At 30.2% G+C, this 27673-nt stretch overlaps 1 protein-coding gene across 1 annotated transcript in view; it reads right to left on the reverse strand.

Annotated features, from left to right (window-relative positions):
- Positions 1-1765: 1765 nt before the first annotated feature.
- Positions 1766-27673, reverse strand: part of LOC141298870 (single-stranded DNA-binding protein 2-like) — an 86730-nt gene continuing 60822 nt past the window's right edge. Inside the window, exons 5-6 of the mRNA XM_073829191.1 lie at positions 14562-14651; positions 1766-1873 (exon numbers count right to left, since the gene is read on the reverse strand). Of these exons, the coding sequence (XP_073685292.1) occupies positions 1766-1873; positions 14562-14651 (198 nt within the window). The remainder of the gene's footprint in view (positions 1874-14561; positions 14652-27673) is intronic.

A 27673-nucleotide genomic window follows, 5' to 3' on the forward strand; every position in this document is an offset into this window, starting at 1 on the left:
TTTTCTATACTAAAGAAGTCAATGTTCTTCAAAATATCTTCTTTTTGGTTGACGGTAGCCATTGACTTCAATAGTATTTTTTTTTCTATACTACACAAGTCAATGGCTACTGTAAATTGTTTGGTTACCCATTTTCTTCAAAATATCTTCTTTTGGGTTGACGGTAGCCATTGACTTTCATGATATTTTTTTCCATACTATAGAAGTCAATGTTCTTCAAAATACCTTCTTTTGGGTTGACGGTAGCCATTGACTTTCATGATATTTTTTTCCATACTATAGAAGTCAATGTTCTTCAAAATATCTTCTTTTGGGTTGACGGTAGCCATTGACTTTCATTATATTTTTTTCCATACTATAGAAGTCAATGTTCTTCAAAATACCTTCTTTTGGGTTGACGGTAGCCATTGACTTTCATGATATTTTTTTCCATACTATAGAAGTCAATGTTCTTCAAAATATCTTCTTTTGGGTTGATGGTAGCTATTGACTTCCATAGTATTTTTTTCTATACTACACAAGTGAATGGCTACTGTAAATTGTTTTTATTATCCATTTTCTTCAAAATACCTTCTTTTGGGTTGACAGTAGCCAGTGACAGTGACAGTAGCTCATGATATCTTTTTCCATACTATAGAAGTCAATGTTCTTCAAAATATATATTTTTTTGGTTTGATGATAGCTTGACTTCCATAGTATTTTTACATAATTGTTTGGTTACTCACATTCTTTAAAATATCTTCTTTGAGGCTGACAGTAGCCATTGACTTCCATAGTATTTTTTTTCCATACTATGGAAATTAATAACTCCAATTGTTTGGTTACTTATGTCCTTCAACATATCTTCTTTTAAGTTGACAGTAGCCATTAACTTCCATATTATTTTTTTCATATTATGGAAGTCAATGGCTACCATCTATAATTTGGTTACACACATTCTTCAAATTACCTTCTTTTGGGATACCATTGCCATGGTATATTTTTCTATAATATGGCAGTCAATGGCTACCGTCAACTAAATGGTTACCCACATTTTTCAAAATACCATCTTTTGGGTGGACAGTAGCCATTGATTTCCATAGTATTTTTTGGTTAGTAAGGTGAGTAACCAAACAGTTGACGGTAGCAACGACTTCCATCATTTTTTTTCCATACTATGGAAGTCAATGGCTACCGTCAACTGTTTGGTTACCCACATTCTTCAAAATATCTTCTTCTGGGTTCAGCAGAAGAAAAAAACTCATACAGGTTTAGAACAACATGAAGGCGAGTAAACCAAACAGATGAGCAACCAAACAGCTGACGGTAGCCATCGACTTCCACAGTATTTTTTTCCATACTATGGAAGTCAATGGCTACCGTCAACTGTTTAGTTACCTATATTCTTCAAAATATCTTCTTTTGGGTTCAGCAGAAGAAAGAAACTCATACAGGTTTGAAACAACATAAGGGTGAGTAAACAATGACAATTTTTTTATTTTTGGGTGAACTGTCCCTTTAAATTGCTTGAACATTACAATATTAGATTCAAAGAAAATAGCTTAAGCACATTTTCCAGTAAACAATTCGTAATAAAAGCAGGTTTAAAATTATAAAACTATGAATATAATGTTCAAAAATGAAGTGGTGGTGCAGTGACAATGCAGACCATGTTCATAGTGATGAACTGACTTCATACATCAACCAAAAAATCACCAAAACACCAGTTGATTAAATACATGGAGCAAAAATGATCAGGACAAGCATAGTTAGTACTGTGATAGTGTTATGTGGCTGTCGGGCCTTTGGGGGGCACTGTTACGCTAAACTTCTCTGTTTGATCTAATGACGCTCTGTTGGAAACCAGACAAAGACTGTTGCAGAGGCTGACTCCCTACGACAAAGACAAAACAACCCTAAAACTTATTTGAATAGCTCAGCACTGCGTTCTACGTTCATCATATTTTCCATCATTAAAACCACAACGCTAACAGCATGTCTCATCACAGATGTTCTGGTTGTAGAACATTTTGTATATATATATTAATATGTATATATTTATGCATTAACATACACATTCTAATTGCATTTGCTGATTAAACATGAATTAAACAGATGGCACTTTAAAGTCTCAATACTTTAATGCTGAAAGCCAAGAATAAAGTTTATGAATTGGATGATGGAATGAGTGTTTCTGACACAAGATGATTTCCAGCATAGGCAGATGTGCTGCAGTAGACGACGAGCCGCAGAACACCTGACTGACAAACCATCTGCCTGAATTACTGAAACTTCCACCCACCTATACAGACATCTAAGGAGTAGATCTCATATATATGCAATCTCAACAGCCTGCATTCACTTTACAAGCCCGATGGATCTGTGGATTTCTTCATACCGAGCTTAAAGATTAAAGGCTTGTCCTCGTCTGACCACATGGCACAGGGGGACGCGTTTGTTACAAGCCAGCGGTGCTCGGGAAGCTACTTTCCAACTACAAGATACTCAATACTGTCTTTGAAATCTTTACGCAAACATAATAACTTGCTCTGCCTTTGAAGCAGATAATCCAGTGATCCAATCAATTCCTGATTAACAAAACTTTCTTCTAGCAGAAATACACACATCGCATCGTGAATAAAAAACAGGGATGTAATGTCATGGTGACTACAGTAAAAAAGTAGTTAGCATACGCAATACGATTGTTACGTCAAAATAAGACTTAAAATGGTACAAAAACACGATCTGAGGGACTCATATGCAACTAATACAGAATGTTCAAATGCTTACTGTTAGTCCAGAAGGAAAAACTATGCATTGAGAGCTGGGGGGTGAAAACTTTTGAACAGAAAGAAGATGTGTACATTTTTCTTATTTTGCCTAAATATCTTTTTTTTATTATTAGTACTGCCTTTCAGAGGCTACAGAAGATACAAAATAAGAGCCCCCCGGCTCTTAATGTTAATATTTATCACTGAGTTGTCCTCAGTGTCAAAAGATGGATCTCAAAATCCTAGTCATTGTTGGAAAGGGTTCAAATACACAAAAAAGCTGAAAAGTCAAAAAATTTTTGGGACCTAAAGGATTTTTCTGAAGAACAGCGGGCAGTTTAACTGACTCATGAATACAGTGTTGCCAAGTCTGTGGTTTATCATGTCTGCGGGTAGAAACGACCCTAATAACGTTATATTTTAGAGTGACTATACGTCCTCTTTTCAGATTAAAAAAAATTTGTCCAGCCTGGATTCCTAAATCACCCAAAATGTCCGGGATTCGGCTTTTGCTTTATACAGTCGCCATTCATTGTGTGCATTTTTGTATTAAAGCCTTGCGCGGGATTGTTTTCTTAATCCCGCTCCCGCAAACATTCTTATATTGAATATAATTTTCGTGCATCACAGAGTCGCTATCAATATGCAAAGTCTTTAAATCGCTTTGGATGCAGCTTGTGTTGGATGTAGGGTTGCCAAATCTGCATTTTTTTCCACGGAATTGGGCTGATTTCAAACTCTTGTGGCGGGCTGATTTTCTCCCGTGGGTTAAAAGTTTGAAATATTGCATAAATTCTATTTGACTAAAATGCTTATATTGAAACAATTTGCATTCTACCTGTGATAAAACTGTGGTAGATTTTAGTTTTGTAAAGGATGGCCACTGTGGTAGGAAGCTTTTTAGCTGTGTTTATGATCAATCTCCATAACGGTGACTGTAATATATTTAGTTTTGGTATGGAAATAACATATTTTGATGATACCAACCCCCCTGGAACAATATTTTTACTGGGGGACCCCCCTCAAAATGCCATTAGGCTAATTTTGGGTAGCAATTGGGCGGGTTTTGTTGTGAAAACTTGGCAACCCTGCATGATGAACAACTATCACTAAACAAAAAAATAACACAGCTATGGATGATTCAGGTAACAACACAGTATAAAAAAAAAAAAGGTGGTGTAAATTTTTGAACGGGGTCATTTATATAAATTCAGCTACTATTTTCTCTTGTGGACTATATGTAAACGTCTTTTATGTGAAATATCTTATTCAGGTCAGTACTAAATAAAAAATAACATCCCTCTCATTTTGGTAAAATAATTAACATTTTGCAGATTCTGCAAGTTGTATGTAAACCTTTGACTTCAACTGTATATATATTTGTTTACATTATATATAAAATTTTGAATATATGGTTTTTGCAATTATATAAGTTCAATTTTTGCTTTATAAATGTATATATATAAGATTTATGTATATATTATATAAGTACAGTACAGACCAAAAGTTTGGACACACCTTCTCATTCAAAGAGTTTTCTTTATTTTCATGACTATGAAAATTGTAGATTCACACTGAACTGAAGGCATCAAAACTATGAATTAACACATGTGGAATTATATTTAATTCTATATATACTATATATATACTACATATACTTCTGCACAACACAACTGATGGTCCCAACCCCATTTATAAGGCAAGAAATCCCACATATTAAACCTGACAGGGCACACCTGTGAAGTGAAAACCATTTCAGGTGACTACCTCTTGAAGCTCATCAAGAGAATGCCAAGAGTGTGCAAAGCAGTAAACAAAGCAAAAGGTGGATACTTTGAAGAACCTAGAATATAACATATTTTCAGTTGTTTCACACTTTTTTGTTATGTATATAATTCCACATGTGTTAATTCATAGTTTTGATGCCTTCAGAGTGAATCTACAATTTTCATAGTAATGAAAATAAAGAAAACTTTGGTTCAAAGGTGTGTCCAAACTTTTGGTCTGTACTATATATATATATATTACATTATATATACAATTTATGTATTTATTTATTTATTTATTTATTTACTTTTTGACAATTTCCCTATATATGCAAAAGATTTTGGTTGATTGGAAGTAGAGGTCTGCATTCCTGCAGCGACCAGATTTCTTGCGACGCGGGAATAAATTTCCAAATAAAACGCGGTAGCGGTTGGTAACTCTGGTGTAATTTGAATGGGAGCGGGCTGTCTAACAATATCGCATTCCCGACGTCCTTTCTGAACAGCATATCTGCGCTTTACTCATTCTTATCGAGCACCAGTACAGACTGCGCTCAGGACTGTTATGCACACGCTGCACGCATGGACCAGTGCTTTCTGCGTCATGCGTTTTATTGGCAAGGTCTGTGCACGCAACATTTGCATAACGTCCTCAGAGCGGGCTGTACCGAATAAGGATGGCAGAGCAAAATGTGGAAAGAAACTGTGTTTTTTCTCAGCTACACTTTTCCTACTTCATTACATTTGTATTTTAAATAAAAATAACAAATAGGCTACAATTTATGCACCTAAATAAAAAAAATTTCTTTTGCAACACATTTTCCATGTTGACAGAAAGCATCTTGACAAGACGAATAAAAATTATTTTTGTACAACCTACAAATTTATTTGTTATCTCTCTCTTTCATTAGTATTTAAATGTGAGATTCTGGAAACGAGATCTAAATTTAGCAGGAATGGTCGGGTCGGGAAAAAATTATTCTAAGCGGGCAGTGGGTGAACAAAAACTGAATATGCAGGTGCATCTCAATAAATTAGAATGTCGTGGTAAAGTAAATTTATTTCAGTAATTCAACTCAAATTGTGAAACTCGTGTATTAAATAAATTCAAGGCACACGGACTGACAGGGGCGGACTTTGCCATTAGGCAAAGGTAGGCAGTTGCCTTGGGCCCCGAGCTGCAAGGGGGCCCCCTCAAAAAAATTTGGTCGAGGTGATTTTTTTTTTTTTTTTACTTTATGGCAAATGTCAAAGATTCTCTGAAAAGTCATCAGAATATTTTTATATAGAATATATTTTACGGCCACGGGCGCCTCCCTCGAACACCACACTGTTGGACTATTCCATTATTTCACGGCACTGCGCATCTGCTGCAGAACTGCATAAGTTATTGAAGAAATATACTATACATTCTTGCGCCTCCGTCTCAATATACTGTTAAACGTGGCATACATCCACATCAAATGACAAGTGTTTCGCGTGATTTTTAAAACGAAACCAAAACAAGTAAAACGCTCACGCACACTCAAAAGCAATTTTAATATCTCACGTTTAGAGAGCGACTTCCCAATGCGCGCAAATTAGGCTACATAAAATATCTAGGCTGTTATTAGTATGTGAGCAGCAGATAATAAGTTGTGTTGTCTATAGCTCTGTCATGCTTGAAAAATTCGGTCTCTATTTGCACTTTGAATATTAACAGATTATGGCTGCATTTGTCAACACAACTAAGAACGAACTGTGTCGTTTATTTTTTGTCATTTCTACTGTAGATTGTTTAAAAATGCAGTGGTTGCCTCTAATTTAAATGGCTCTACCAATAATAGAGAAAATAACCATCTTGTTCATGTACTCATGTTTTCATTCATTCTTGTCCCTTGCTTAAGGCATAAAAAATAAATATATATAAAAAGGCTTTCAGAATTAGCCCATTTGCTTGTAAAACATCGGCAATCAGAATCAGCCATGAATAATCAAGATCGGTGCATTACTAAAAAGAATTTGGGTGCTCCTAAATTTTTTTTGACAAAGATTGTAGTACAGCATTTTACATTTATGTGTCCATATTGATCATTTACATGATTTATGGCGTGTGTTTCTTGTCTTCTATCTTGAAGAAACTTTCTTCTCGCTTTAGTAAAACAACATAGAAGACAATAAACAACTATTCCAATTTAGGCAGCAGCAAACAGATACAGTTAGGAGATTCTGCTTGACAATAAATATCATTGCACAGGTAATATATTATGAGAATAAGATTTTACAGTTTTACAAGGAGGAACAAAAGATGTAGAGGGCCCCATGTCTGTGTTTGCCTTGGGCCCCAAAATGGCTAAATCCGCCCCTGCGGACTGAAATAGTTTTAAGTCTTTGGTTCTTTAAATTGTGATGATTTTGGCTCACATTTAACAAAAACCCACCAATTCACTATCTCAACAAATTAGAATATGGTGACATGCATCAGCTAATCAACTCTAAACACCTGCAAAGGTTTCCTGAGCCTTCAAAATGGTCTCTCAGTTTGGTTCAGTAGGCTACACAATCATGGGGAAGACTGCCGATCTGACAGTTGTCCAGAAGACAATCATTGACACCCTTCACAAACCACAAACATTCATTGCCAAAGAAGCTGGCTGTTCACAGAGTGCTGTATCCAAGCATGTTAACAAAAAGTTGAGTGGAAGGAAAAAGTGTGGAAGAAAAAGATGCGCAACCAACCGAGAGAACCGCAGCCTTGAGAGGCTTGTCAAGCAAAATCGATTCAAGAATTTGGGTGAACTTCACAAGGAATGGACTGAGGCTGGGGTCAAGGCATCAAGAGCCACCACACACAGACGTGTCACAGAATTTGGCTACAGTTGTCGAATTCCTCTTGTTAAGCCACTCCTGAACGACAGACAACATCAGAGGCGTCTTACCTGGGCTAAGAAGAAGAAGAAATGGACTGTTGCCCAGTGGTCCAAAGTCCTCATTTAAGATGAGAGCAAGTTTTGTATTTCATTTGGAAACCAAGGTCCTAGAGTCTGGAGGAAGGGTTAAGAAGCTCAAAGCCCAAGTTGCTTGAAGTCCAGTGTTAAGTTTCCACAGTCTGTGATGATTTGGGGTGCATTGTCATCTGCTGGTGTTGGTCCACTGTGTTTTTTGAAAACCACAGTCACTGCACCCGTTTACCAAGAAATTTTAGAGCACTTCATGCTTCCTTCTGCTGACCAGCTTTTTAAAGATGCTGATTTCATTTTCCAGCACACTGCCAAAAGCACCAAATGTTGGTGAAATGACCATGGTGTTGGTGTGCTTGACTGGGGAATTGAGAATCTATGGGGTATTGTCAATAGAAAAATGAGAAACAAGAGACCAAAAAATGCAGATGAGCTGAAGGCCACTGAATCAATGAGTAATTTTTTCATTCATTTTGAATGAACCAATTCACTAAAATAAACTATTTGACTACAATTCTCTAAAAATAAATGACTTCTAAATCCATTGTATGACAGAAAGAGAGATGATATTTTTGCTACCTGATCTCATGACAAAAACGTACATGTGGGAATACGCAAGATACGTGCCAATAAGTACATATCACTGCAGTTTCCAACAGAAATGAACACTAGAGGCGGTAAAACAGCGAGCAATTGTAAATATTTCCGTACACAGTTATGATTACAGCTTCATATGTTTCGCTTTCTAAACGTAACAAGCTTGCTCAGTTGCTCAGCTGGCACGTAATTGGACTTAAGATGCAGAATCCTTAGGTATGAATCCCGTGAACTCACAATGAAAGACCTGAAAGATGAGAGATCGAAAAACAAGCTGAAACGGCATGCTTGCGAATGCGTCACATTCACTTTTGTTCATACTATCGGGTAGGTTTAGGTGTAGTGCAGAAGGTACGTTATTTTAAAACGTCATGGAGTTATAGCGCCACTTAATGGACATTTCAAATCAGACACACGCAAAACCAACTTCACATAAAACATACCAAATGTACATTCATCTGTTTCGGGGAAAAAAAAAAAAAATCTTTTAGCACCACCCAGTCGACATTTCACATCAAATATGTCACAAAACGTACATGGCAGTATGTATTTCGGGTCTTGCGAGAAAGTTCTCACAGGTACGTTTTTGTCATTAGATCAGGTTGTACACTTCTTATACTATGTTCACCATGTTCAGGCATGAAAAAAACTAAAAAAATGCTATATAAATATTACTCCATCCTTAATAGAGATGCACACACTGTTTCCAAGAGAAAAAGTAACATCAGGTCATGCCATCAGTCACGGGCACTGGAGGGCGAGGGCCAGCTGGGAATTAGGTGTTGCTTTGAGAACACATTTTAAGGGCAGGACAGGACGTCTCGGGGGACAATAGCATCTTGGAGTGAGAAATGACACGCTTCAGTGTTCTTCGAGAGGAGAGAGTGGGAGTGTAGAGAAAGTTAAAGATGAGAGGCTGGAATGGAGCGGAATGCGGATGCAGCGCCTTTAATAATGCATCCGCTGCTCTTCTGCTCTCGTTCCCCCGGAATCATCTCGACTTCAACATCCTCTAGCTCCATCCGCGCATGTGTGGTCCCAGAGCCCTCCTGCTGGCCTGAAGCTCATCTGAAACGCTACAGCTAACACAAGCCCAGCGTACTTTAAAGGGTTAGTTCACCAAAAAAAAAGAAGAAAAAAAAGAATAGAATAGAAAAGAAATGAGGATTCTGTCATCATTTACTCACCCTCATGTTGCTCCAAACCCGTATGATTTACTTTCTTCCGTGGAATGTTTTTTTGGAGTTTGACAGCCACCATTATGGAAAAGAGCACTCTGGACGTTCTGCAATAGATCTTCATTTGTGTTCCACAGAAGAAAGAAAGTCCGACGGGGTAAATGACGACACAATTTCCATTTTGTAGTGAACAATTGCCTTAATATACAAGATCCTGTGTTATATTAGTGTCACTGATATTCATTACATTTTTTGTTTATATTTTTCAATTTTCACTTTGTGTTTAGTAATTTAGTAGTTTTTTTGTTTATTATTTTAATAAACATGCCTATATAGTATTTATCCATTTTTATTTATTAGTTTTACTTTATTTAGTTTAACTATTTTAGTACTTAAACTAAACAAAACTATATTATTATTTATTATTTTTATCATAAATTTAGATAACAATAAATGCAAGCATGCAATTTTTTTTTTCAACATTTTAAAACATATTTTGGAAGATGTTTGATAAATAATACAAAAGAATTATACATGAAAGCATTTGCATATTTTATTTTATTTTATCATTTTTATTTCATTTTTAATAACCCTGCAAAAATCAAATGCAAAATGAAATGTTTAATTTATATTTTTCCAACATACTTAAACATTTTTTTCAAGAATTTAATGGAATAAAATAAATGACTATATATATATAAATTTTTATTTTTCAAAATAATTAATAATAACCTAAATTGTCCAATATTACTATGAAATTCCATAAATAATGCATATATATTAATTATACAAGAATTTGAATAAAAAAAATACAAAATATTATACAAAATGAAATGTATATATGCAGTAACTTCATAACTAGCTGAAATAAAACAAATTTAAGTTTTATTATACTTGATTTCCATTCATTTTAATTTAAGTAAAAAGCTTTTTTATTAATTTTTTAAAAATGTAGTTATTTAGTTAACAATAATAACCTTGCAACAATTATGTAACTGTGTACACAGTGCAAAAAGTTTTTAAACTATTTTTTGGCATTTCATTAGTAAAACAGTTTAAAAAATACAACTTTTTAAACTAAAAAATAATAAAAACAAAATAATAAATTAAATAACTTTTAATAAAAAGGATTTTTTAAATAAAAATCTATATTTTTTACATTATATATAAATTTAAAATATATGATTTTTGCGATTTTGCAATTTTTGCAATTATATATGTTACACTATATATTAATTTTTATTTTTGATATATATTTGATGTATATATATATATATATATATATATATATATATATATATATATACCATGTATATTTACCTTTTTTGCATTTCATTGGTTTTATAAACAATATATATATAATGTAAAATATATGATTTTTGCAATTATATATTCATATATATTTTATATAATATTTTCATTTTTCATATATATTTGACTTATGTATATTTATACATTTTAAAACTTTTTTGCATTTCACTGGTTTTATAAATATATATAAAATGTAAAATATATGATTTTTGCAATTATATATATTAATATGTTATATTATGTATTAATTTTTATTTTTGATATATATTTGTTTTATGTATATTTTTTATTTTTTTGCGTTTCATTGGTTTTATAAATAATATATATATATAAAATGTAAAAGATATGATTTTTGCAATTATATATTCATATATACATTATATATTCATTTTTATTTTTGATATGTATTTGATATATATATATATATATATATATATATACATACATACACACACACACACACACACACACACACACACACACACACACATTTTTTTTTACTTTTTTGCATTTCATTGCTTTTATAAACAATATATCTATATAAAATGTAAAATATATGATTTTTGCAATTATATATATATATTCATATATATTTTATGTTATATATTCATTTTTATTTTTGATATATATTTGATTTATGTGTATATTTATATATTTGTAAACTTTTAACACAAAAGAATTATACAGAAATGCAATATACATAACTGGCCTTGCATCTAGCTGAAATGTACTAATATGTTTTTTATATTTTATTTTATTTTAGTTCATGTTTATTTATTCAAAATATAAATAGTTTTAGTTAACCCTGCGAGGATCGTGCGACTGTATACACGGAGCAATCTCAAATGTTGATAACCAAGACAGACTGTTCCCGTCAGAAACCGCAGGAGGCAGATGAGCCGTTGTCGAGCCACTTAAGAAAGATGATTTGATCTTCTTAGCTTATCGTTCTATTAGACGAGCACCATTAGCGATCTGCAGGGGATTCCTGCGCCCCCCGCCACACGCTTGGAGATCTGCTCCAGTCAGTCAGGCTGCTGGAATCCTGTCGCTCTTAATCAAACCAATTACAACACACTGGGCGTCAAATACCACGGCTCCTTAGGATGGAGACGTTACGCACAAAGACGGCTGATGTACGAGCGCTCCTTAAGCTGACGGGGCCGACCTGCCTCATAACAACTCTCCGTCTAAAGCAATACCTCATGTGTCAACACAGGTGTTGAGTTACACAAACTGCGGCAGTAAACATAGACTCTAGAGGAGGTTTCCGTTCGCCTTCCATAACGAGTGTTCGGTGCATCTGGGTCAAAACGTCACGTCGCATCTGCACATCTTTCCTTCAAGCCGGTGATTCAAGGCCACAAACAGCTCAAAATGAAAACATGCCATGGCTTTTTGTGCAGTCATGCAGGTCAAAGGTCAGGAGAAAATGTTTCTTTTGAGTATTGTCTGAAGCGGACTTCACAATCGCACCATGTGCAAAAGCATCAGCCTTTCTGAAATAAGCCACAGGTGTGTGTTCTTTCGCTGTCAGGCATCTCTTCCGCCCATCTTGATGTTTGAGGAATTTTAACACGTTGTTGTGGCTCACGGAGACAGAATTAAAAGGATTCTAAGACACCTAAAATCCAGCGCAAGATGTGGACAAGATCCAGGTTAAGTCAAAGATCTAAGCAAAGAAGAGTTGACTGAAGAGATCTGATGTTAGATGTGAGGTATTTTTTTTAGTCACTCTGAGCCTGTGCAATTTGACTCGCATGCAAACTACCACAAAAAAAACAGAAAAAAAGTTTGTACAGGGCTAATTTATGACTGTTTGAGCTTTAAGAAAGATCAGATGATGTTTGAATGGGTAAATGTGACCCAGTTATAAGAAGCATGGGTATATTTGTAGCAAAAGCCAAATTATTGATTTAGGATATTAAAATCATGTTCCATGAAGATATTTTGTAAAATTCCTACTGTAAATATATCACAACTTAATTTGTGATTAGTAATATACATTGCTAAGGACTTCATTTGGACAACTTTAAAAGGTGATTTTCTCAATATTTTAATTTTTTGCACCCTCAGGTTTCAGATTTTCAAATAGTTGTATCTCGAATATTAACCAAATATTGGTTAATAAATAAAATAAATACCAACAATTTACCCTCATGACTGGTTTTGTGGTCCAGGGTAACAAATGACATGATGGACATGAAGTTTTATGCTATGTGTAAAAGAAACATAAGAGACACAGAATCTAAAATAGACATTGTTCATTCAGTAGTATAACATTAAGTTTCAAATAACAAAAATATTTAGTTTTAATTTTAGAAGAAATTTTTATATAATTTAACAACAACAACAACACACTATAAAAAAAAAAAAAAAAAAATTATATATATATATACATATATACATATACATATATATATATATATATATATACATATATATATATATATATATACATATATACATATACATATATATATATATATATATATATATACATATATATATATATATATATATATTAATTACTTTCATCATGCTCACCATTTCTGTTTTTTAACCTTTTCAAACATTCTTGCAGCTCGGCAGTAATATGAGGTTTCATATAAAAATAATGATAGAATAATGAAACAAATTATACAAAATAATAATACAAAAATGCTATTTAAAATAGTTTCACATCAACTACTCAAATATACTGAATTTTCTATATCAATAAACTAATCATTTTCTACTGACTATGGTTTCACAAATGACAAATTTATTAAAAAGTTTGACAAAAATTTGACATTTTTAAGTTTTTTTTTTCTTCCAAATTCAGCTTTCGTTTTTTTGGATTCTGTTTTTTGGATTACATTTTAATAGTTTCACTAGTTTGTAATAATCAAAAGCATCAAAAAATAAATATGTTATTATTCTAGTTCTTTATTTTATCCCAGAAATACTGAGTAGTGTATTTAAAACATGATTAAAAAGTAATGTTTTAATAATAATTTTATTAGTAGTAGTAGTACTATCATTGCATTAAGTAATATATTTCTGTCACAATTTCTTCAAGTTAAGCCAAACTTTTTTGACCAGTTGCTGTTAAGACCTGTTTTTATATGATGTGATGATAGTATGAAAGCCACCAATGAAAAATATACATAAAAAATGTTATTGCAACTTTTTATCTCACAATTCTAACTTTTTTAGATACAAACTCGCAATTCTGAGTTTTTTATCAGAAATGTGAGATCTAAACTCACAATTGCAAGTTATGAAGTCAGAATTGCGAGACATAAACACAATTGCAAGAAATAAAATCAGAATTGCAATCACAACTAGCAATTCTGTCTTTATAAGTCGCAAATGAGAGTTTATATCTAACAATTATGACTTCATTTTTCAGAATTGCGACTATTTCTCAGAATTGCGCATTTATATCTCACAATTCTGATTTTATAACTCACAATTGCAAGGTTATATCTCTTAATTCTGAGTAAAAAAGTCATAACTGCAAGATGTAAACTGTAAAAAAGTCAGAATTGTGAGATAAAAAGTAGCAATTACCTTTTAGTTTTTATTCAGTGGCGGAAACAAGCTTCCTTACCAAAGCTTTTCTCAGAAGAAATGGTAAAATGCTCATGAAGTGACCCCCAGAGCAGTTCTAGAGATGATGTTCATGTTTTCACGTACTCATATATCGAGACGGCAGATGCTAAAAACACTGCGAGCGTCACGCACGCTTCAGTATGTGTGTAATAAACAAAAACGCGTCTGCGCCATTCATTCACACAGACACACAGAAGATGCAGGAATAATATTTAAATACAGTAAATTCCATTTTTATGACAGGATTCTGTGATTCCATCCACCTTTTCAGCATCAAGGAAATCATAGGGCCCTATATAAGGCCACAAAAACTATATGGAAGAACATATACCCACACTGCAATGTACTCAACTTGACCAAAGTTTAGATATATGGCAGATAAGTCTGTTAAGATCACAGCTTTCCATGTCTTTGTGTGTGTACCTGAAAGAAGCCCGGAGGAACAGGGCCGACCGGCATCCCCTCTCCTGGGGGCATGTTTCCAAGGACAGGACTCGGAGCTGCTGCTGCACTCTGCAATCACAAACAACACACACACAATTCCCATTAAACACAAACACTGCAGCGTGATGGTCATTCACCACTCAAGGACAAACACACACACCCATAAACAAACAGTCCCTGGAAGCCAAAATCTACATCTCTTAGACAGACACATGGACACTGTCAACAGCTGCTTACCACCAGAAGAACTGGCTTTCTGTCTGAAAATGCATTCGGCCGCCTCTGAAAAATACAAGCAGGCAAGCAGGCAGGCAGAGGTCAGATGGCAGGCAAAAGAGACACAAAATGAGACAGGATTACTCTGTCTGAGGACGCAGAGAGCCACGGGCGGTCATGCGCCCCATGCGGGGAGCTAATGAGGAGGCCGTTTAGGTTCCTGTGCTAGACTCAGTAAAGCACACATTCAATGCTGGAATAGAGAACGGGTCGGTCTGCAGACGTGGATGGATGATGGGTCATACTGCTGACTCAAGGTCTCCAAAGGTCTCCCTTTGGTAAAGTCTGAACTCACAGGTTGCAATCCCAATCCATTCAGACATATTTAAATAAATGAATGAATGTAAAAATATAAATGATAGTATGATTAGTAATAATAAATGCAGAAGTAAATTATATATACATTTGTAGATTTCATTTATTATAGAATTTATTGATTTACCTTACATACACATCTAAATATAAATAAATACATAATAAATAATGTATATATAAACAGTGGATATTTTCCAATTTATTCTCAATTTCTTCTTCTTATTAAAATATAAATGATTATAAATGAGAGTATGATTAATAATAATAATAAACATAGAAGTTAATTATGCATTTGTAGATTGTATTAATATTATTTATATATTTACCTTATATACACATTTAAGTATAAAAAATAGATAGATGTAATTTATGTGTAATTTTATTATTCTCATTTTCTAAAAATATTATGAATGACAGTATGATTATTAAAATAATAATAATAATAAATATAGTAGTAAATTAATAAATAAAGTTTTATTTTTTATGTGTACATTTTCTGATTTATTCTCATTTTCTTCTTATTATTAAAATTAATATTTTAATATTATAAATTTAAATTTATATATTATTTATTTGAAAATAAATAAATAAATAAATAAATAAATAAATAAAATATATAGATACAATTTATGTTTACTTTATTCTCAATTTCTTAAAATATAAATGATAGTATGATTAATAATAAATGCAGAAGTAAATTAAAGATTATATTTTTACCTTATATACACATCTAAATATAAATAAACAACTAAATAAATATTATATGTAATACATTATTATATAAATGTAATTTTTTTCAATTTTTTAGTATATTTATTATTTTTTATAGTTTTTTAATTAACAATGAATAATCATAGTACTGTACAATATTGTGTATAATAATGTAAAATAATTACATAAATAATGTGTTTGCACACTCAATTTATATATCTTATTTAAAAATTATAACAGAAAATATTATGTATTTATATATTTAGTTAAAACCTCTAAATATAAATATTATATAATTATTTATTATATATATAATATAATATATTATATTATATATAATTAAGAATAAAAAAATATATAAATAACACACAATGTCTATTATTGTATATATTTTGTTATTGTTATTTTAATAACAATAATAAATAATATTATACATATTAAATAATATTATTATTATTATTATGTAACTTATAAATATGATAAACATATCTGTTAAAATACCTTCATCTACAAAATTCAGCAGCATTTTACTAAATATTTTGCTACAAAACAGAAGCCCTTTTTTTAAATCCTTCCAGTTCATCACAACAAAATGTGACCTAAAATAAAGTTGTCCTGCTACTTGGCTTCTCTAGAAAAAGCTGCATTGTTTTGAAAACACCCGAGCCGCAGTCACGCTACTGAAAAATGTAGTTGAGTTAGTGGCGTTGCTGCTTTTAGTTACACTTAATACTGTACACGATGACTCTGTGTTCAGTAATGACGAAAATCTTTGTTTTGACATCTGACAACAGCCGTCAAGTGACAAACCGGCTGGGATTGAATGTTTTATCTAGCACAAGGGGGCTTGTAAGTGCCGCGGCTCCGGGCCGGATTGGCACACCGGCACGACCACAGCGCCAAGACCAACTCTCTCTCTCTCTGTGTGTGTGTGTGGAGCATTACTGACATGCAGAGAGAGAAAGAGATACACACACTTAGACACAACAGTCTGATTACCCTTGGCACACAGGGAAATGAGCAGGGGAAATGCACTCACATCCGCCCAGTAATAACAAAGAAGTTGCTTGCAAATTGAAGGTGGAGATATACGACTCGGAAGGAGCGTTTTCTAATGCTCCATGTCTACATGATCAAACTAGCGACAGCACTTTCCACAACAGTTCACCCAGATCAACAAGATGTAATAAAAATCACAAGCGAGCGAGAGTCACGCAAACGTCCGCTGCGTTTTATCGATGCTGGAGCCATCTTTTGTGGTGGTAAATAAGATCCCGCTGCGAGGGGCTGAATATTGTGTTTTCCTGCAGTAGCGCTGAAGTCTCATCTCCTGATAGCAGCGGCACAATAATGAGCCTAATGCCCTCCGTGCTGAGCAAGCACTCTATCAAAACTAGCAACGAAGATAAACTAACGTCCCTCGGCGCTTCACGGGTCCACAGTCAGTCATAAAAAGCTCGCCGCCGAGGGCACGGCAATAAAATCTGGCCTCTGATTAGAGTAACTTTCATTTAGCGTGTGTCCCATTCAGGGGAAACCAAAACGGCACTAATGTAATAAGAAAAGATGTCTGACTGTCTTAAAACCGAGCGTTAAAAGTGTTAGCGGTGACCCGCCGCAACTAATGTGTTTAAGTTTTCGGCTGACGTAGATGTGCAGCGGGTGTTTCGAAAACAATTGAATATCACGGTGTATGAGATAAACCGACTCTCTCTTGTACAACTAAAGGGAATGTTCACCCAAAAATGTACTGAAGCTTGAATCGTATGAATTTCAGTTTGGTTGTATATCCTAAATTGGTAGACACTGTCAAGATTAAGGCACTATTTTGAGAGATTTATTTATTTATTTATATTTATTTATTTATTTATTTATTATAATTATAAATTACAATGACAGTGTAAATTAAAAATGATTAATTAAATTAATTATTTACATTTATTTATGTTTACTTATTTACTACTTTAATTTACTGTATTTATTAATTAAATATACCTATATATAAAAATAGAAATTGCATTAAAAATGATCATATATAATTGTACTTATGCAAATATATACAATATAATATATGTGGATGATATATTTAAATTAATTATTTACATTTATTTATGTGTTTATTTTTATTTATTTACAAATGTATTTAATTTACTATATTTACTATTTACTAATTTACTATAATATATAATTGTAATTACATAAATATATACAATATACTATATGTTCATTTATTTAAAAATATATATATATATAGAATTAAAAAAACAGAAAAGAATAAAATATAGATATCAATATTTTTGTGTAATACATTTTATAAAATACAAAACACACACACGTACTATATCTTGTATATTAACAAACATGTATTTGTTAACATGTATTTGTTAACAAAAATTATTCTAATTAACTAAAAATGAATAATTAATAATAAAAAATGTTTTTATATTATTCTTATTATATATAGTAATGAATAGATATATAGATATATTATATATTATAATAATTATATAATTCTAATATATATATATATATATATATATATATATATATGCAATTTTTAAATAATAGAAATATGTACATATTTTAATTTTTATATAATTCTCATGATATATATAGTAAAAAAGTAATATATACATACTATAATTATTATTTAATTCTAATTATATATACACATAAATAATATAAATATTTACACATTTCACTTATAGTTCTCTTTTTTATATATATATATATATATATTATATATAAATAATAGAAATATATACATATTATAATTATTATATAATATTAATTATTTCTAAAATATTTTTTGTGTACTACAATGCGTGCAAAAAACTGTTATACACAAATTAAAATATGTATATATTTTTATTATAATTAAATTCTCATTTTTACAATAAATAAATAAATATATATTAATAAATATAATTTAAATGTATACATATAATTACTTTACAATTCAAATTTTATATATTACTATTATATATATTATGTTGTTTGATCAACTTTATTCATTCAATTTTAAGAGAACTATTCCTTTAAAAGCAAGACTAAACATTACATTTACTTCCTAAAACCGTAACTTTTAAAAAACGTGCCAATCTTCGCTAACAGAAACACACAACGAACACAAACAATCGATGTAAACAGCAATAAACAAGCACTTAAGACACAGTTGGGGTGGAAATAATACATGCCCCACCTTTTGTAAACCAACCACCTTTTGGCAAAGGCATTTGTATTATGAATTATTCAGTGGTTACTTTTCAGGGACTTCAGTTACCGTTTGGCTCGGTGGCACCTTGGGTTTAATTCTCCGTTCTGTGGGTACTGAGGCGGCTGTTTCTTAAGCCTTCAGTTGAGCGTAATGGGCCTGTAAGCTTTACATGGTTGTGACAGAGAGCTTGAAGTGCCGAGTGTAATGACGCCATTCTTGGAATTGTGAGGGAACCGATAAAACGCACATCCTGCTGGGAGTTTATTTAAGAGAAGACGGAAAAGGATTAAAATGGCGTGGCTTGACGCATATTCGGCACGCCGGGTATAGCTTAACAGCTATTTAAGCACAGGTTTAGCTTTAAAACCTGCCAATGGAAGCTCGAATCTCATTGGTAAATGCTGAACAGTTATGGGAACCACGATCTTCCCCGTATGCCAGACCCTTGCTATCAATTGGCAGGTCCGTCCTCCCGTGTCCAGTCTGTGAATGTTAATTAAAGGACTTCTGACAATTAACAAGTCAACAGCCTGCCACGGGACTCTCTCCACCTGTGCTGCCCACTTGATTCCTGGTGGTTACGGAGCGTGTTCCCGATTAGCGCTGATTAATGAAATCAATTACCTGCGACAGGAAGCAAGAATGAGTGACTGGAGAGCGCTGGACTGCTAACGGATGCTCCACTATCAATATCAATAGCAGAGACTCTCAGAAGTCATTGTAGGCACTTATTTGTGCTGATTACTGACCAGTTTGTCATGAAAACTTTTGTACAAGATGTAAATGAGACCTTCATGTAGGAATGAACTCAGTTACAAGATGAGGGCATACACAACACTGTCATAACGGTCTGTAGTAATTCTGACTTCCTAACCTTGGCCTAGAAATAAAAAAATAAAATAAATAAATAAATAAATAAATAAATAAATAAATAAATAAATAAATAAATAAATAAATAAATAATAATAATAATAATAATATATATATATATATAATATATATTATTATAATAATATAATAATATATTATATATTGGCAGAAGCCAGTTAGTATCATAGTATGTTTTGCTATTTTATGTTTGTAAATGTTACAAATAATATTTAAAATAGATTCATAATATTAATAACAACAACAGTAATAACAATCAAAAATAATACTACTACTACTACAAAATGTATTCAAATAAATGTATTTTTAAATAATGTAATATTAAAAATGTTGGATTTATTATTTATTATGATCAATTATATTATTAATTAGTTAATAAATAATGTATTGAACAATTTATTATGAATTTAATGAAAATAAAAATATAAATAAATAATGTAATAATAATAATTTAATTATTTAAAATTTAATAAAAATAAACATATACCATAATATTGTTCTAGTATTATGTTTTGTAATTTTATAATTCAAAATTTTAAATTAATTATAATTATTGTACATATTTTGAGGTGGATTCACTAAACCAGGTAATAATAATAATAAAAATAATAATAATTAAATAATTTATTATTATTAATAAATAAATAAATAATATAAATTCAATTAATAATAATAATAATAATAATAATAATAATAATAGCAATAATTTTTGAAATAATCTTAATTATTATTGATTTAATTGTTAGTATTATCATTATTATTATTAATTTAATTTAAATAAAAGTAGTATTAAATAATGATTATTTATAGTATGAGTATGAGTATTTATAAAAAAACATATGTATACACACCATATGTATTTGTACATATTTTGTGGTGGATTCACTAAACCAGGGAATAACAACAACAACAACAACAACAACAACAACAACAACAACAACAATAATAATAATAATAATAATAATAATAATAACAACCTATTATTATTAATAATAAAAAGTATTAAATAATGTAATATTAATATTATTAATAATAATGTATTATATAATCTATCATTAGTATTAATTTAATTAAATAGAAGTATTATTATTAATGTAATAATAATAATAGATTATTTAATACATTATTATTATTATTACATCAATTATTATTATTAATTTAAATAAAATAAAAGTATAAAATATAATAATAATAATAATTAAATTTTTAAGAATTTAAACATTCTAATTATTGTTATTAAAAATAATATATATATATATATATATATATATATAAAATGTATAATTATGTAATAATAATAATAATAAAATATATTATTATTACATTATTTCATAACATTTTTTATTAATAATTAATAAAAATTCAATTTATTATTATTATTATTATTATTATTATTATTATTATTATTATTATTAATTTACTTAGTTTGTTTTTACACATTATTTCCCATGAATATTTAACTGAAGATTTTAATTAAAATAAGCATTATTATTATTAATAATAATTTATTATTATATTACAATTAATAACATTTTATTTAGTTCTTAATAATAATTCAGTTTATTATTATTATTGGTTTACTTTGTTTCTTTTTACACATTATTTCCCATGAATACTGAATTAAAGAATTTTTTGTTTAAATAAACCTTTTTTTTATTATTTACTTTTTATTAAGTTCTTAATAATAATTCAGTTTATTATTATTATGTGTTTACTTTGTTTACTTTTGTTTCTTTTAACACATTTTTCCCCCTACACATATGCATAGACCCCAGTTTGAAAAACCTTGCACTAAACTAAACGTCTTGGAAAACAGGCAGTAAATACAATTTTATATCCAAGAGACGTCTGTGTATTTTCTTGTGATCACGGCATGTTTTTGACCACTACATGGCCACAATGTAATAGTTTAAACAATGCTTGCATTAACTATTTTACAAAAGCATCGTTGTGCCATCACAGATTGTAATTTCGCCAAAAGTACACTGTCAGCACATAAAGGGAAAATGTAAAGTGTATCTTTAACTCATTTTTAATGCTTTGTTGGAAGCATTAAAAACGCTTCCATTCTTTGTCGGGAGAGAGAGAAATACACAATGATGCAACAAAAATCACTAAATCCAACTCACAAACTCACAGAATCTTCCCAAGAGGTCTTGAAGGCAGCAATAGATCAGTAAAACTGAGTGTCTTCTACCTACAAATACCTTCTTACAGATGGTGTGTTACAAGAGAAGATCGATTCGGAATGCTGCTTTAATGAAGCTTTATCCAGCCTTAATATACAGTACAAACAACAAGCTGTCAGTGTTTCAAACAACCAGTCAAAACACAACTAATTAACCCTCTGAGTGAAAAAAAGCTAATGGGTTTCAACATTTGTGATTCTTCAGCATTGTTTTGATGCACAATAGCAGCATTATCAGTCCCTGGATACGACATTTAGATATTTTTCTCTTGTCAAACAGAGAATAAAGTTGAATCAGACAGGTTGTAGTTATGTTTACAATGTTTACAAACAAGCACTCTTAACTTTTAGTTGTCGGCAAGAGACACGAAAGTTACCTATAATGTTCGTCAACACTGTACGCAAATTACAATTTTACTAACTGTATTATTAATCTAAAGTACAGTTAGGCTATAAAAAACATTTGAAATGAAATAACTAGCTAAACTACTAAAAAGTAGCTAAATACATATTTATAATTAAGGACAAAAATGGCAAAAAAAAAATAAAATAAAAAATAATAATAATAATAAATAAAATATTTAAATTTAAATCAATATTAATATATGCATTTAAATAACATTTAATTAAAAAAATAAGCTAAATCTAATCAGCAAATTCTAAATAAATATTTCAATAAAACAAAAACAAAACCTTTTGTGCAGTGATTCAGTTACTGAAAAAATAGCTAAATACATATTTAAAACTATTTTGTAGAAATAAAAGACCAAATAGTTAAAATAATTCTAAAACAAAGAGAGAGAGAAAAAACATATTTATTTTAGCAATCTGAGCAATATTAATTTGACAGAAATAATAATGGTGATAGCATTCATTTGTCTAAATAAAGATAAACATACATAAACTAAATATAGTGTAAATATTTAATTTTAATAACATATCATTTATTAAATCTAAGATGAATCTAAAGAGCAACTTTTAATTAAATATTTAAATAGAACAAGGAAGTAAAAGACTTGTGTGCAGGGACTCAGCTGCTAAAAAATAACTCAATAAATATTTATAAATATTTTTTATAATTAAAAGACAAAAACTAAAATCTAAATAAATAAACAAAATAAATAAATCTAAAAAACATAAAATATATAATGTAAACAGAAAATATATGATGTAAATATATATTGAAAATACTTCTAAATAGCAACTTTTAACTAAATATTTAAATATAACAAGGAAGTAAAAGACTTGTGTGCAGGGACTCAGCAACTAAGAAAAAAGAATATTTATAAATATTTATATTTATATTTATATTAAAAGACAAAAACTAAAATCCAAATAAAAAAAGATCTAAAAAAAAAAACTAAATCTAAAAAGGCGGGAAAAAAATAAAAGTAAATATTTAATGTAAATACATATTGTAAATATTTCATTTAAATAATATATCATTGAAATAATCTAACCTAAATCTAAATAGCAACTTTTAACTAAATATTTAAATATAACAAGGACTCAGCAATTAAAAAAAACTTAAATATTTATAAATATTGTTGTAATTAAAAGACAAAAACTAAAATCTAAATAAAAATAAATAAACTAAATAAATAAATCTAAAAAACAGAAAACCTTTAATGTAAATACATTGTAAATATGTGAAAAAAGAGAAAATATTGAAAATACTTTTAAATAGCAACTTTTAACTAAATATTTAAATATAACAAGAAAGTAAAAGAGTTGTGTGCAGGGACTCAGCAACTAAGAAAAAAATCTAAATTAATATTTATAAATATTTATATTTATATTAAAAGACAAAAACTCAAATCTAAATAAATAAAAAAATAACTCAAATATTTATAAATATTTTTTATAATTAAAAGACAACAACTAAAATCTAAACAAAAAATAAATAAAATAAATACATCTAAAAAACAGACAATATTAAATGTAAATATATTGTAAATAGGTGAAAAAAAAACAGAAATATACAATGTAAACAGAAAATATATAATCTAAATATATATTGAAAATACTTCTAAATAGCAACTTTTAACTAAATATTTCAATATAACAAGGAAGTAAAAGACTTGTATGCAGGGACTCAGCTGCTAAAAAAAAATCAAATTAAATATTTTGTAAATTGGGGGAAAAACCTCCAGAAAATATACAATGTAAATATATACTGTAAATACTTAATTTAAGTAATATATCATTTAAACGTCTAAGCTAAATCTAAAAAGCAACATTTAACTAAATATTGAAATATAACAAGGAAGTAAAAGCTTTGTGTGCAGGGACTCAGCAATAACTAAATAAATAACAATAAATATGCAACTAAATAAATATGTATAAATATTTTTATCATTAAAAGACAAAAACTAAAATCTAAATAAAAAAATCTATTTAGAATAGAAAATATTCAATGTAAATATATTGTAAATAGCTGAAAAAATATTCATATAATGTAAATATATACTGTAAATAAAATAAATTTAAGCTAAATCTCGCAACTTTTACCTAAATATTTAAATATAACAAGGAAGTAAAAGACAAAAACTAAAATCTAAATCTGAAAAAAAAATTATGTAAATATATTGTAAATAGGGAAAAAACAGAAAATATATAATGTAAATATATATTGTAAATACTTATTTAATTATACTTAATTAAAATAATATATCATTTAAATAATCTAAGCTAAATCTACTCAGCAACTTCTAACTAAATAGTTTAATAAAACAAATTAAAAGTGACTTCTAAGTGAGGACTCATTTTGGAGCTAGTTCAGTGAGATGAACCATCTGTACAATTTGATTCACTAAAATGAATCTGTGCAGGAATTTGACATAAAAAAAAGCAAAATAGCATTTTGTCACACTGGTATTTGCTAGAAAAAGTAGTTGTATTTGCTACTCAAATGAGCTGTGGTCTCGCTACTGAAAAATATGGTTGGTAGCATCACTATTTTTAGTTAGTCCATTAAGCTGCAACTCTAATATAAAAGCAAAAATCGAACAAACGCTAGAGAGACTGTCAAAGTGTGGTGCTTCAAACTAACCCAGCCAACAAATTTGGATATAAAGTAATTAATTAAAAACACTTTTCCTCTCATTACTGTTCCCATTTAGTAGTTTGGGAACATTGGACGCAGCCTGCCATGAACATCCATCTGTTAGCGCATAAAACGGCAAACCACAATATATTAGCAACTGAATTACTTGCAGAAGAGACTAACATGACCAAAGTACACATAATGCACCTGGGGTCAGTTCAGGACATTTGGAGATTCGGGGACCACTCTGCAATCCTCTTAAACGGGACAATACACAGTCTGGGTCACCAGCATGGGGTCCTGGGATGGGATGGAGGGGCTAATAGTTACCCCACCGCACGTCCCCAGGAGGCAAATCCGCTACAGGGAACGGTAATGAGGATCCCGTTCTGGCGGGCCAGCGTCGCTGCCAGCTCTGCTGTGTGAGTGGACGAACATTTGGACTAGAAATTTCTCCTGGGAAGCCGACAACGCTGCTCGCCCGAAGTCTGTTCCGTCTGTGTTTTGGCAGGAGCGTTGACGCACATTTGTCAACGCTCTGCGATGCCTTTGCAGCGGCGATTAACGGCTCAGATCGGAATAAAGATGCGATTACAGCGAGAACTCCTCCTGCTGTTCTGTGTTGACATTGTATCTGCTCTGAGATTCATTCAGCTGAATGTATAAAGTTTACTTGAGCTTATATTCACAAAGAGAGAGAGATAAACGTGGAACATAAAATGGCAAAAAAAAAAAAAAAAATTATAGTACTAGTTCACCTAAAAATGAAAATGACCCCTTGATTTAATCACCCTCAAGCCATCCTAGATGTATATGACTTTCTTTTCTCGGACGAATACAGCCAGAGTTATATACAAAAAATGCCCTGGCTCTTCCAAGCTTTATAATGGCAGTGAATGGGTGTTGAGATTTTGAAGCCCAAAAAAGTGCATCCATCCATCATAAAAAGTACTCCACAAAGCTCAAGGGGTTAATAAAGGCCTTCTGGAGTGAATTGATGCATTTGTGTAAGAAAAATATCCATATTTAAAACTTTATAAACCTTACTTTTCTGTTCGGGAGCACCTTCTAATTAATAAGCAAAAAATCTGATCAAAAATTTTCCTTCCCCTTTACGAGGTGATATTTGACTCCTTAAAGTGATTTACAGGGGAATTTTGCTTTTACCTTTGTAATGGCATTTTTTGGCAACTTTATTAAAAGTATGTCATATTTTATGTCAAATTTATAACAAAAAAAAATGTTTTTAAGCTTTTTGAATTGTCTAATTAAAACAACAGAATAAGAACAAGTAGAATACGAAGATTTTTTATAATTAAAATCTAAATCTAAAAAAATATCTTAAACTAAATCTGTCAAATTCATAAAAAAATATATTTTTAAGCTTTTTAAATTGTCTAATTAAAGCAACAGAATAAGAACAAGTAGAATACGAAGATTTTTTATAATTAAAATCTAAATCCAAAAAATATATTAAAAAACTAAATCTAAAAAAAGGGAAAAACCAGAAAACATTTCATGTAAATATATTGTATTTAATGTTTTAAATAGGGGGGGGAAAACAGAAAATATATCTTGTAAATACTTCATTTAAATAATCTAAGCTAAATCTAAATAGCAACTTATAACTAAATATTTACTCAGCAACTAAAAAAGTTTTTCATATTTTGACAAATTCATAAAAAAGATATTTTTAAGCTTTTAAATGGTCAAATTACAGCAAAAGTGTTTATGAGTTTATTCCATTACAGTTATAGTAACTGTAAGGTTTTCAGCAATTGCAAATTGTTGTAAATTGTCTTTGTAAAGAAATAATTATGAAAATATTTTATTTATTTATTGCATTTATTTTTAATATTTACTATTTAGGTATTTAACCCTCTATAAAGTATTTCTCAATATTTCTATAATATATAATAATATGTGACCCGGGACCACAAAACCAGGCATAAGGGTTGATTTTTTTTAAATTGAGATTTATACATCTGAAAGCTGAATAAATTCGCAAAAAAATCTAAATATTGAGAAAAGTTGTCCAAATTAAATTCTTAACAATGCATATTACTAATCAAAAAATATTTTTTGATATATTTATGGTAGGAAATTTACAAAATATCTTCATGGAACATGATCTTTACCTAACATCCTAATGATTTTTGCCATAAAAGAAAAATCGATCATTTTGACCCATACACTGCATTTTTGATTATTGCTACAAATATACCCGTGCTATTTAAGACTGGTTTTGTGGTTCAAGGTCACAATTATAATTTAAAATAATAATAAACATTTAGAATTGTTTGTGTTAGAGCCAGTAAAAATGTTGGCAAAACAAGTAGAAATCTTCAGGGAAAAAGTGCCTTAGTGCTAAACCCCTGATATGACCATCAGTGTTTACATAATAACACAAATACGGTATTCATCAGCTTTAGTGGAGGCGTTGTTAATCA

Source organism: Garra rufa, chromosome 23 (assembly GCF_049309525.1).
Source record: "Garra rufa chromosome 23, GarRuf1.0, whole genome shotgun sequence".
NCBI lineage: Eukaryota > Metazoa > Chordata > Actinopteri > Cypriniformes > Cyprinidae > Garra > Garra rufa.